Source organism: Adiantum capillus-veneris, chromosome 24 (genome assembly GCF_014529385.1).
Source record: "Adiantum capillus-veneris isolate H3 chromosome 24, ASM1452938v2, whole genome shotgun sequence".
Lineage (NCBI taxonomy): Eukaryota > Viridiplantae > Streptophyta > Polypodiopsida > Polypodiales > Pteridaceae > Adiantum > Adiantum capillus-veneris.
In genome coordinates this window covers 118,760,077-118,774,103 of record NC_140954.1, presented here as the reverse complement: position 1 = coordinate 118,774,103, position 14,027 = coordinate 118,760,077, and the positions used below count along the sequence as shown (strand labels likewise).

Below are 14,027 nucleotides of genomic sequence, written 5' to 3'. Positions count from 1 at the left end.
CAACAATTGAACTTCTAGTCTAGTATATTCTTAAATGAACCATGTGTGCTTCCACCTCACCTGCCCAACCCTACCATACCCACAAATTATGATGTGATCTTGCAAATCATCTGTCTGCACATTCAAGAATATACATAGGCCTTAGCTATTTACCACTAGCAGCAGATATGCTTTTCCAAGGTAAGGGCATGATAACTTTACCTCTGTTTCTGCTGGAAGCAAACTTCGTACATCCTGTTGTTCAAACTGGGAAGAAATAATTTGTCCCAAAGCCCCTAACCAAGGAGTGAGGGCCATGGATAAACCCACAACCAGATACAGTAAAGAAGACATACTTGAGGTCATGATTTTCTGCGAAGGAAGCCAAACAACAACATTCATGAATACGGCAGCTCTTTTTATTTCAACAAACTAAAACAAGCTCTTCCTGACAACCATGAAAGTTTTGGCTTATCGATGCCTTCTAAATAGCTATTAAGGATTGGGTCTGCTGACAACACTCTTGCATTTTGACCTTGATGGATCAACTGACATCAATGCCCCTGATTTTGATGCTATAGTTTGAGGAGGAGAAAGGTTTCGAAGGGCCAACAGTAAGGGAAATAAAGCTCGGGAGATGAATGTGCACACGCGTAAAGACAGACGGAGAAATTTTGTTCACACACAACGAGAGAGAGAGAGAGAGAGAGAGAGAGAGAGAGAGAGAGAGAGAGAGAGAGAGAGAGAGAGAGAGAGATGAAATGAATCTTGGTGGATATAATACAATGTCTGGGTACAAAAATAAAATGAGGTAAAGTGAAAAACTAAAATCTTAACTGCTAGATGTGAACTAAGCAGCTAGCTGGAACTGTGTAGGATATGAATAGGGGGGTGAAAGTAGTGACTGGAGACTAATACAACACAATTTGGGTGTGTGTGTGGGGATATAATGGGTGGGAGCTGATACAAAGGCTGGTACAAGATGAGCAAGGTGTACAATGCTCAAAAGAGCTAAATCACAAGAGATCCATCATCGCTCGATGGCGGATCTCATCAATCTCCTCCATGGTCAGTAGTCTGACCGAGCATCGTGCATGTCGACCCAAAGTGATCCAATTCCTTTGATGCAGCCTCTGTCACTGCTATGTAGTCCTCCGCAGTCGTGGGCACCTAGCTCAGTCACTCGATCGATCAACGTGCCTCTGGTGTGAGGAGAGTGTGAGCTCTGCTGTGATAGCCGCTCCTCCGTCTGCCCAGTGTCCAATCTACAGAAGTCTGTGATCCTCTGTGAGACTGGCTAGCCTCTCCTCTCATCACGCTCTCTCTGTGTTTGCGCAACTTGAGCAAAAACATCTATGGTCCTCATACCCCATGACTCTAGAGAGTGGTCCAAAGCCCTCTCTAAACAAGGAATGAAAGCGGCCTCGTATCTCATAGTAAACTGGGTAGTGGCATGTGTAGTGAAACTCTGTCTCAAGCTCCATGTGACATAGGGGACATGTCCTAGCCTCTGCTGGTACTCGGCCGTATCTACCATTCTAGATCCGAAGCTGGTGTGAAGATGTGCGTATCTGGCCAATAGCACATCGTATCCCATGAGATAAGTGGGTGTCCATGTATATGGGCCTCGTCACAAAACCATCCTCAGTAGGCTGGAGAAGATGCGCTCTATAGAAAGCCATCTTCGTGCCCAACTCCTGTGCGGGTTGTATCCAAATCCTCGTGGTATCTAGTTGAGTCAGGTCCTGGCATCTGAGACTAGTGATCTCAGACTGTGTAAGAGTCAGATAGGGCGCAATCTGTCCATGTAGAACCCATGTACCTGAAACCTTGATGTCATCTCCCCATACCAGCATGCTTCATCTCTCTGCATAGCTAACTATCGAGAGGACTCAAGTGCTAGGCGGGCATATCTGTCTCTAGGGAGGTCCGACAAGCGGTGTATAAAGGAGACTGATCTCGTAAGCGCCTCAACCACTAGTGGGGGGCAGCTAGCTCTGCTTGAATAATGTCATGTGGTACTGAAGCCTTGGCACGCAAGATCATAGAGATTAGAGGCTTCTTCATGTCTCCCCATCCATCAGTGCGACCCGACCTCCCGTGATGGTCCAATGAAGGCCCCCGTATCTGAACTCCGTAAAGCAATGCGGAAGCCACCAGAGTGCCAAAAAGCCAAAGCTTTGTCCGAGGCTTCTGCAACTAAATCTGTGAACACATTCTCTCCAATCCACCCAATGCTACATGTGCTCTGGTCAGTCTAGTCTCCTCGATGAAAACGCGGGTCCACTAAAGACCACCCCAAGGTAGGTGTAAGCATCTGTATACTCCACTGTCTCATGGCTGATCTCCTGGTCCACAGTGAGGTGGTGTTAAACACCATAACCATGGTTTTACCAAGGTTGACAGACAAAGCACTATCAAGAGCAAACTTATGCAAAGCATCCAAGTGACGGTGCATCCCCTCCGGAGAGTCGAAGATCAACACAATATCATCAGCATATAACAATAGTGGAATCCATGTCCTTGCCAGCTGTGCACCTCTATTACCCTCTCTCTCAGTATAGTCAGAAACCTCATCCACATACATACCAAATAGAGTAGGAGAGAGCGGGCAACCATGCTTCACCCCGAAAGTGGAGTGAACTAATGTAGATAACCCCTATGGAGTGCGTACATGCCCCACTACTAACATATATAATGCCTTGATCCGCCAAATCAGCTCTAAGGGTGCTCCCATCTCCTGTAGTCTATACATCAATCTAGCTCTGGGCACTGTGTCAAATGCTTTGGGGAAGTCTACAAAGCTACAATAGATCCGTCTGCCATGTGATCTGCCTCCTCAATAATGGCTCTGAGTGTCAGAATGTGGTCAAGAGTAGAAAAACCTCTCCTGAACCTTGCCTGCCCAGCTGCTTGTATACCCTTCCTCTCTGCCCATCTACTGAGCTTCTGCTCAAGTATGGATGTACAGAAATGCCAATGTGTGTCCAATCATGATAGTGCAATAATTCCCAAGCCTGCCTCCTTTGCTCTTCCTCTAGGGTCATGTTGATGATTGTGGGAGTGGGGATGGCTGTTGGTTCTTTCCCTTTCACTTTCTTGGCGACTTCTATCCATTTTTCGGCCTCATCTACCTTCTTCTGTGTTTTTGTGATTACATCTACCCACGATGACGTCTTCACCTCATGTTGCTTCTCTTCTTCTTTGATCTTCTGTACTTGTTCTTTGATGACTTTATCATCGAGGGCTGGATTTCTCCTTCTTCAACTCCACTCCCTGCTCTAGTTTCCGCAAGCTCTCGCTTGAGGGCTGAGACTTCTTCGCCGAGCGCTTGGACTTCCGCCTAAAGTCTTCTTTCTCCTTTTTCCATTGCTTGCCCTCGTTGAAGACCATTTGGATGAGGTTGGCCTTTTCTTTCCACCATCCTTCCATCTCCGTTTTCCACTCTTTCATCTCTTTTTCCACCTAAGTTATCCTCTTCATGACCATGAATGTTGCTTTCGTTACCATCGAGGGAGACTTGACACGGGTGAGTTGCTCTTGGTCTCCATTGAGAGAGAGAGAGAGAGAGAGAGAGAGAGAGAGAGAGAGAGAGAGAGAGAGAAGAAATGAAATAAAATGTTTATTAATGTCTGCAAAAGGCCTAAAAAACCTATGAGACAATACATAACATCGTCATCGGATGTGTCAATGTGTCCAACACAAAAGATAGTGTAGTAAAGCAAAAGACCAAACAGCTAAAAGGAAAGGAAGTGGCTAGTATAAGAATATCCTGTTGAGCTTGATCCTTGTCCTCTATCCTCTATCTTGCTCTGTGAAGAGCCTCATAGGAGCCGCTCTATATCTCCCAATGATAGCCTGGATACGCGGGTGGTAGATAAAATGCCGACCTAATCTGTATGGAGTTCGTGGGCGACGAGATCTGCTGATTTTTGTAGCTCGGATGAGCAAAGTCCCACGTGATATGGGACGATATGTCGTGTGGTTTGCTACCTGAGGAGTGTTGGTCTGAAAGTAATCTGTTACTCGCCTCTGGATGGGCCCTCGCCTGGAGCACTTCATCCCATGTAGTAGGTCATGTCTATGTTTGTGTAGCTCCAATAAGAACAACCCAAGACATCTTTGATCAATGTAATCCATCGCCCTAGACAAAGGCCCAAAGCCATCTCCGAAGAGACAATGGAAATGTCCCCGAATCTCATAATACACTAGACATCGGCATATATAGTGTTCCTCCGTCTATGGCTCTATGTCACATAGCTCACATATCCGCTCCTATGGGGGTGTTGAAGTGTATCTCCATGTCCCTATGTGCAGTTGATGAGAGGAAGTGCAAAGCTGGCATATTGCACATTTGAGGCCATGCGAGAGGTGTGAGGCCATGTATCTCCGCCGTACAATGAAACCATCCTCGGTAGTATGAAGAAAATGCTCTCTATAAAAAGCCATTTTCTTCCCCAACTCCAAAGGGGGACTCAACCATGTCCTGCTGATCTCCATGTGGGTCAATGCGAGCGATGGTGCATTTAAGGAGTATTGAAAGGGTGGTAGTCTATCCATTTTGAAACCATGTAGCTTAAACCAGGCTGACATATGTGCATACCAACATCTGTAGTCGCCTCCCATAGCTAGTTGGTGAGATGATTCAAGGGCCAATCTGGCGTAGCAATGAGATGGGAGATCCCACAAGCCCAGCATATACATTACTGATCTAGTAAGTGCCTCATTCACAATCGAGGTAGCTGCCAATTCTGCTCTAACAATCTCATGTGCTATTGCTGCCTTACATCGGATCAACTTGGAGATCATAGTGACTAGTGGTTTCTCCATCGCTCTCCACCCGTCAGAGGTTTCACCAGACCGCATGCGATGGTCAAGACTAGGTCCCCAAATCTATATTCCATATAGTAATGTGGATGTCACTATCAACTAGCCATAACTTAGTTCGGGGCTCTTGAAACTATACTAATGAACACATCTGCTCCAAATGTGTGAGGGCTCCATAACCTCATAGTCTGGAGATTGCCGCCTCTCTCATGAAGAAAGAGGGTCCTGTAAAAACAAGAGTTATCCGGGAACGCCCCTACCAAGGCCTAGAACGCCGGAACGGAGTTTCGGCCAGCCGCAGGTGCCCGGAACGGCAAGGCGTCCCGACAAACCAGGCATCACCAGAACGGCAGGGGGGGGACGGGCACGGAACGGCAGCAATGGTAAGAAAGTATAAAGGGGCAGATTTTGGGTGTGTGTGTTTCCTTATAACTTGCTCCCCCCTCACCCCTTTCTTCACAAATGCAACAAGCCTCAAGGCTCTCTCTCTCTTCCTTGCTCTCAAGCTCTAACCTCGCGCTCGGGCCTCAAGCTCTCAAGCTCTCTCTCTTGGGCTTGCCCTCAACTTTCAAGGCTTCAAGCTCTCTCTCCCTTGATCTCAAGAAGTGAAGCCTCTCTCAAGCATCCACTGTGTCTGTTGTGAATGTACTATGACCACGCATCACCACACGATGCAATCAAGCCATAATAAAGTGGAATGGTCTTCAAATCATGCTTTTTGTGAGTATTAGAGTCAAAGGACTCTAATACTACTTGTATTCAAACACATAACGCTAATAATTGCATTATTTGGGTGTTTTTTATGCCTCCCGTTCCACGTCGTTCACGTTCCGGACCCCTTGCCGATCCCCCGTTGCGCGGGGAGGCCCGTCGCCGTTCCCATTCCGCGTTCCGGGTAACTATGGTAAAAACAACCCCCCACGTATGTGTAGTTCTCCGTAAACTCTACCTCTTCCTCGCCATAGAGAAACATTGGCGCTAATGCCCTCACCCATTGTGTTGTGGTATGAAAAATCATCACCTTGGTCTTGCTTAGGTTCACAGATAAGTCTCTATCAATCACATATCTCTCTAATGCATCCAACTGGCTTTGTAGCCCTTCTGGTGATTCAAAATGAGACAAGATCATCCGCATATAGCAGCAGGGGTATCCAAGTCCCTGATAACAGTGCACCTCTATCTGCATCTTTGTCAATATGGTTTAAGACCTCATCAATATACATATCAAAAAGAGTAGGAGACAATGGACATTCCTGTTTCACTCCAATGGTAGAGTCAACAATTTCTAGAGGCCTTTTGGTGTACACACTCTACCTGTTACTCTTTCATAGAGTCCAAGGATACTCCATGTAATCTCACTTGGGACGCAAAGATTGTATAGTCTGCCCATCAATCTCGCTCTAAGCACTATGTTAAAGGCTTTGTGGAGGTTGACAAAGCAGCGATAGATACGTTGCCTGTGCGATAGACCCTACAGATGATAGCTCGAAGAGTGAATATGTGATCAAGAGTAGCAAAACCTCTTTTGGAACTTGCTTGACCCCTTGCTCTTACACCCTCTCTCTCTACCCAATGACTGAGCTCGTGCTTGAGTACAGAAGCATAAAGCTTAGCCAATGTGTGGCATATCATGATGGTATGATACTTACCAGTAGCATAGGATCCCCAACCTTGAATATCCGCACAATGATATTGGAACTCCGATTCTTAGAGAAGCCTTTACAAAAGCTTTGTTAAACATGTTTGCCAACAAACGTGCCAATGTACCTTGTGCATGCCGCAAATGTTCAACAACCAGCCCGTTGTGGTCATGTGCTCTACCTGTATGCCGTCTATCAATGGCATCGTGTATCATGCTCTTAGTAAAGAACGTACAGTCTTAAGGACGGGGCCTTGATGGCAACGGAAGGGAAGGCTCAGCTGGCACTCCCTATAAACTAGTTGCATAGCCCCCAAGTATCCATAGAGGTAATGGGTATAAAAGTTTGTCGTTCTTCAAAAAGCCGCCGTGCCTCATTGGATGTCGAGATAGTATGGCTCGCATCCTCTGTTGTAGTCTCTGTCAATGTTGTGAAGCTCCTTTCCTCAGTCGCGGGCGTCTCGATCTCCCTAGCTCCAATGCTTAGTCAATGAGAGTACCACAAGGTGAGTATGAGCTGAGCTTTGCAATGGTGGTTGCTCCTCTATCTGTCCTTAGTCTGATGTGAAGAAATCACTAATCTGTCTCTGGGATTGTTTCTCTCCATATCTCCTCAGTAAACAATCTATGTGTCTTTGTAACTCAAGTAGATACAATCCGAGACATCTCTGGTCGTGATAGCTCATGACTCTGGAGAAGGGTCCTAAACCCTCTGTGATAGACAGTGAGATCACCCTCATATCTTGTAATACACTATGCGTTGACATATATAATGCATCTCTGTCTCTGGCTCTGTAGGGCATAGGCAGCATATCCGGCTCGATGCTGGTATCCCTCTAAATCTACCAGTTTCAATCTCAAGCTGGTGTGAAGATGTCCGTATCGAAACCCATGAGATAGATGTGTGTCCATTTAGCAGGGATATCAAAACCCATGAAATAGATGTATGTCCATATAGCGGGCTCTAATCACAAACCCATCCCTTGTGAGTTGGAGAAGATGCTCTCTATAGAATGTCGTCTTCGTGCCCAACTCCTGTGTTGACTCTATACATGTCCTCCTGTTGTCTGATTGGGTTAGGTCCTGGCGAATAGTAATCTACACTCGTGTAAAAGACAGCAATAATGCATCAAGGGAGTACTGAAAGGGAGGCAAGTTGTCCATGTTGAAGCCATGTATCTGGAACCATGATGACATCTGTGCATACCAGCATGATGTGTCTCCCTATAAAGCTAACTGTCTAGAGGACTCAAGGACCAATCTGGCATATCTATCTCTAGTAGTATCCCATAAGCTGTGCATAAAGGAGACAAAACTGGTGAGCGCCTCTATCTCCATAGAGAGGGCTGCTAACTCCACTCTAATGATCTCGTGTGGCACGGAGGCCTTGGCTCTAATCAGCCGAGAGATCATAGATACCAAGGGTGAAACCGGCCCGTAGGGCGGTAGACTTTAGCTTCCACCCGACTCTTTACTTGAAAAACTTTACTTGAACTTTACGAAACACAGGAACTTCATGTATAAACCTATGACCGGAATTAACACTTCAAACAAACCAGGGCTTGGCAGCTAGAGTGCTACCAAGCAGACATCGAAACCCTGCAGGCCCCAAAGACTGGCGTCCCTTTCGGAATTTCTTTATTCTTATGAAACTTGGGAGAAAACCTGCAAGATCCTACGAGCTGTCCCACTTTTACCGGGTTGAAAATGGCCTACTCTAGCCCAATTTCGGCAGCATAACCGCAGGAGGAGGCTTCACAGACAAAATCCCCATACAAAAGGTGACTTCCCGGCCGCATACGGACACTTTCCCAAACCAGGCAACACGCTGAATTCTCCGTCTTTCGTCCCAAAAATGCATTAGATCACCCGTACATCGATCCCATCACTTCCCCGAAGCTCCTTGAGGTATTAGGGATCAATTAGGGTCAAAACCCTAAACCTGCAAAATACACAGCAGGCTGTAATTTACTGTTTTGGGATCCATTTCCCATGCCGGTCGCATCTGTAGCAAGCTCTCATACTCCCGCACCTGTAGGGCATTGAATCGGACGAGATTTCTCGCGTGAAATCTCTCAGAGCTCACATGTACCTACAGGGAATTGACAATTAGCTAATCCCGTACTTGGACAAGAGGCTCTTGCCTCGACATACGCCCATGAACCCACACAACTGTACATACTAATGGAGAGCCCTTGAGCTGGGCATTATGATTCTGCATTCAAAGGGGGAGAGAGGTGCGCGAGAGCCGAATCATCGCGGTATTACACAATTTCTAAAATGCTTAGTACCTTATGCCCAATTCCTCCACTTTCAAGTGAGGATTGATTGTGCGATTGACATTTTCATAGTTGTTCTATGTTTACTACTAGAGAAGTGTATACCCAATTACAGCCACCTTGCATAAAAGAGACATATGGTGGCAGAATGTTGTTTCGGCCATGTGGAAGAATAAACTCCCAAGATGGTTCTATTTTATGGAGATATCTAATTTGCGTTTTTCCTACTGCCAGCCTTCCTCATGTTCGAAGAATTACGAGTTTTTGTTGTGTTGGGTGCTTAGTTACATATGACACTATTTCCTAATTACTGTGGGTTTGCACGCATACCCTGACTTGGTCTCTCACAATTTGGTATCAAGGTAGGATATATATAATGTACGGATTGTTCATACCATACAGAACATACTGTACATGGATCCGTACGTACAGATCGTACTGTACATGGGTACGTTGAAAAAAATTCATTACTGGATTATAGAAACATACCTAATAGACTTGTATATATAGAAGACTATCATTTGACTCTTGTGTAATAACTTCACATGAAGAATTGTTTTGTAATTTGTAATCTTATAAGTGGTTATTTGTGATCATTAGATGTATCATGTTTTTATGGATTTTGTTGTTTTGATGAGACTATGATTATGTCTCATGTTATCGGAGGTACTTTTCACTTTCATGATCAATTTTGTTTTTGGTAGTTTCAAAATGATGGTATAGAGTCTCGTATGAAATCCATTGTGTGATCTAAAGTTTTTCGAATGTGTTGTTGTATGTGATAGTTTACGGTCAACTGAAGTTTTGTATATATTGTTCAATTCTAATTGTTTAGTGGTGGATGTCTCAAGTGGTCTACGGTATCGTGTAATTGTACACAAGCCTCAAACTTTACATTTTATGGCAATTTTGGTTTGGAGTTTTAACAGTGGAATGATACTTATGAATCTACCACAAATCTTCTAAAGTATTCTAGATTGTAGGCTTTTGTAAAAAGACATTGGAATTTTACATACCTAATAACTCAAACCATTCACTACTACGTTCCTTACGTACCGAACACTACGTACCTTTCCACCTTGTTCTGTATGCCTTTGCACTCGTTTTACAAGTAGAGATTTTCAAAAGCATTTCTAGTTGTTTGGTTAAGTCTCTTCAACTTTCTTGAAGTAAATATGCCTTTCTTGGGGAACATTCTAGATGTTTTGGATTGAAAATCTCGACAATTCTCTAAACGTTTCATCAAGTGGTTGCAAACTATTTTGAATTCTTCAAGCGTTCTATATCTCAATCACTTCACTACAGTTTTGACCTCTCCCTTCAAAATTATGAGATTTACTTTTATTGCTTGTAAGTTTCAAACCTTCCATAGTAAGCTAATATCCTTCCCGGGTTAGCTCGTATCTAGTACTCCGCACAAACAAAAGGTTACTTCACTTCACTAGAAAGAGAAACTGAATTGAACTAAATGAGAGAGAGAGAGAGAGAGAGAGAGAGAGAGAGAGAGAGAGAGAGAGAGAGAGATGAAATAAAATGAAATGAAATGAAATGTAATATTAACGTCTTCAAAAGGCCAAAATGACCTATTAGACCGAAAGGTTACATGTGGTGAATCTAATACCAAGTCTGGGTACAAAAAGTACAAAGAACTGAAAAGAAAATAGTGGGTAGGGGTGGGGTGAAAGCTGATACAAAGGGAATACAAAGGGTGAGCTGATACAATGGAGCTCTCTAACAGTCGAGACATCATATACATATACATCAGTATCCCGGACGGCTTCTATGTCGCGCCAATATAGTATGGATCCTCTGTCTCAATCTACGTCGATATCCAGAGGGCCCCCTCATCCGTGGGCAACGGGACCGCCCCAACTCTATGGCCCGATCAAGCAGTATACCTCTAGTGCCTCTTACGCTTGAGGTGCTTTGTCATGCTTGCTGACTAAGGTGCTTGAGGGTAAGTGTTCAAAAAGTCAAATCCCATCCCTACAAGAGAGGGGGCGAGCCTAAAGTTAGGGGGATGAAAGAGAACACATACACCCTAGCACAAGGCAAGCTTGGTACAAAGAAAGCAAATAGAAAACTTGTCAAGCTCCTCCTCATGTTGCCCTCATGGTATGCCTAAAGCCTATTGGTTAACCTCCCAAGGGGTCCAATGATAAATTAGTAATTTAATTAATTATTTTTGCATTTATCAAGTCCTCTCTCTCAAAGGGGAAAGGGGGACACTTGTCCCAAGACTACCCTGGTTGCTTGTTATGCATCCTGCATGTGATTGGCCAGGCTTATGCTCTGGAGGCTGCTCGAACTCCCCTGTTTGTGACTGAAAGAAATCTGTAATCTTCTGCTATCGATGGATCTCTCTCATTGTGCCCCTCTTCAAGAGGACCTCTCTGTGTTTGCAAATCTCCAGTAAGTATAATCCGAGGATCTATGATCTTTGTATCTCATGACTCTAGAAAGTGGCCCAAAACCCTCTCTGAATAGACAGTGAAAGCGGCCTTGTATCTCATAGTATACTGGGCAGTGACATATGTAATGTAGCTCTGTCTCTGGCTCTATTTGGCACACCTGACAAATCTTGAACTCAGCGGGTACTCCTCTAAATCTGCGTGTCTCGATCTCTAGCTGATGTGAGGATGTACGTATCTGACCAATAGCACATCATATCCCATGGGATAGATGAGTATCCATGTATCCTGGTCTGATCACAAAACCATCCTCCGTGAGTTGGAGAAGATGCTCTCTATAGAAAGTCATCTTCGTACCTAGCTCATGTGTAGGCTGTATCCATGTCCTCTTTGTATCCAACTGAATCAAGTCCTGTCTGATGAGCCTGGTAATCTCTGCCCTAGTGAAAGAGATGGAGGGTGTATCCAAAGAGTACCAAAATGGGGGTAGCCGGTCAATACTAAAGCCATGTAACTGAAACCAAGATGCCATCTATGCATACCAACATGATCTATCTCCCTGTAATGCCAACTGTCGCGAAGACTCTAGTGCTAATCGAGCATATCTGTCTTTAGGGAGAGCCCAAGTGCTATGCATAAATGAAACTGATCGGGTGAGTGCCTCCACTACCAATGGAGGAGCAACGAGCTCCATCCTAACAATGTCATGTGGTACTGAGGCCTTGGCCCTAATCATCCAAGAAATCATAGACACCAAGGGCTTCTCCGTACATCTCCATCCATCAGTATTGCCAGCTCTCCTATGATGATCAACTAAGGGGACCTATATCTCCACTCCGTACAGCATGGCCGAAGTGACCAAAGTGTCAAAGAGCCAAAGCTTTGTCCGAGGTTCCTGGAACTGAACCTACGAACATATTTTCTCAAGTTTCCCCAATGCTGCATAGGCTCTGGTCAATCGCGTATCTACTGCACGCCTCATGGAAAATACTGGACCAATGAAAACCGCCCCAAGATAAGTGTATGTATCTGCATACTCCATAGTCTCTCGACCATATGTCAAGGTGGGGCGAACCTCCTTACCCACTGCGCCGTGGTGTTAAACACCATTACCTTGGTCTTACCAAGGTTCACAAACAACCCACTGTCCCGTGAAAATACATGCAATGCATCCAAATGACGTTGCATCCCTTCTGGAGAATCGAAGATCAACACAGTATCATCAGAATATAATAGCAACGGAATCCATGTCCCTGCAAGCTCAGCACCTCTATCACCCTCTGTATGTACATAATCTGAAAACTCATCTACATATATCCCAAAGAGAGTCGGAGATAGGGGACAACCCTGCTTCACCCCAATGGTGGAGTGAACCATGTCGGACATGCCCTGCGTAGTGCGTACCTATCCTACCACTGTCCTGTATAAAGCTAAGATCCCCCAGATCAGCTCTGTGGGCACCCACATGTCTTGCAATCTACGTATGAGTCTAGCTCGTGGCACTGTATCAAAGGCTTTGCGCAAAGCTACAATATATTCTCCTGCCATGGTGTCTACCCTCCTTAATAATGGCTCCGAGTGTCAAAATCTGGTCAAGAGTGGAGAAACAGAGAGAGAGAGAGAGAGAGAGAGAGAGAGAGAGAGAGAGAGAGAAATGAAATGAAATGAAATGTTATATTAACGTCTTCAAAAGGCCAAAATGACCTATGAGACCAATCAGTTACAAAATAGTGAATCTAATACCATGTCTGGGTACAAAAGAACTAGAAAAGAACTAGAAGTGGAACAAAATACTACTACTACTACTCCAATCTAAAACTACGTGGGTGTAGCAGCTGATACAATAGGTACCCGGTAAACTGGATGTAACAGTGTGTGAAACAAAGATGGAAGAAATGGTGAGGATCCATCCTCATCTGCACTCTGGATGTCGAGAGAGTATGGCTCGAATCTTCTGTTGTAGTCTCCGTCGAGAGAGGATGTCGCGTCCCAACCACCCTCAAGGGAAACCTTGCTCTGTTGCCAAAGCAAGTACTTGCTTTATTACTTGCACAAAATGCTGATACAATGATGCGAAAAGTTGATATGATAAAGGGTACTTGACGCTATTGATGTTGAAGGGTACTTGATGCTAATGATGCTTGGTACTGCTGAGAAATGATAGGTACTACTGTGGATACTCAGGGGTACTACGGGTACTTGGTACTATTGGTACTTGGTACTGTGACGGCGATGACGACAAGGCTATGGCTGAATGCCATCGCCGAGGACGAAGATGGGCTGAAAACTGAAAATCACTGAAGTTGAAGATGGCTGAAATCTGAAAATGCTGGTGGTAATGCGGCAAGGGCTGCAGCTGCGACGAGGCTATGCTGAAAACACCGAGGGCTGAAATCTGATGGCGATCATAGGGCTGAAAAGCGCTGAGAGATGAGATTCCAAAACACTGGTGCTGCTGGATACTGCTGAGAAGAGCTTTGCTGCCAATGCTATTCCTTCTGGCTCTTCTGCCTTCCACTTATGCCCGAGGGCATGCTCTTATAGGTGCCAAAAGCTGGTTGGGCAGCCCTCTGGCTGGACCCCACGATTTGGAATATGAGGCGTCATTAATTAAATTAATGCAAGCTAAGAGGCGGTTCACATACGGTAAATGCTTGTATGCTGAAATGCGGTACTCTGCAAGAGAGGGTATGCAACTATGACCGGGCTGGGTATGCACGTCTTGCTAGAGGCTCACAAAGTGCCAGGCTAGGTCCTAAGCTAACTATGACTGACGCTACACTGTGGCAGAAGCATGTTCACGTGGCACAAGTGAAGTGCGCACGTGACATCCCCCCTGTTAAAGGTGAGGCACAATTGCCGAACTTCTACCTTTGAATGCTTTCTGTACTT

The 14,027-nt window shown here is 45.0% G+C and overlaps 1 protein-coding gene across 5 annotated transcripts in view; it reads right to left on the bottom strand.

The window, feature by feature from the left end:
- Nucleotides 1-14,027, bottom strand: part of LOC147427025 (K(+) efflux antiporter 2, chloroplastic-like) — a 179,392-nt gene that overhangs the window by 36,027 nt on the left and 129,338 nt on the right. For all 5 annotated transcript variants that reach the window (XM_086499269.1, XM_086499267.1, XM_086499268.1 and 2 more), the window contains exons 13-14: nucleotides 202-351; nucleotides 61-114 (exon numbers count right to left, since the gene is read on the bottom strand). In XM_086499269.1, the coding sequence (XP_086355395.1) occupies nucleotides 61-114; nucleotides 202-351 (204 nt within the window). The remainder of the gene's footprint in view (nucleotides 1-60; nucleotides 115-201; nucleotides 352-14,027) is intronic.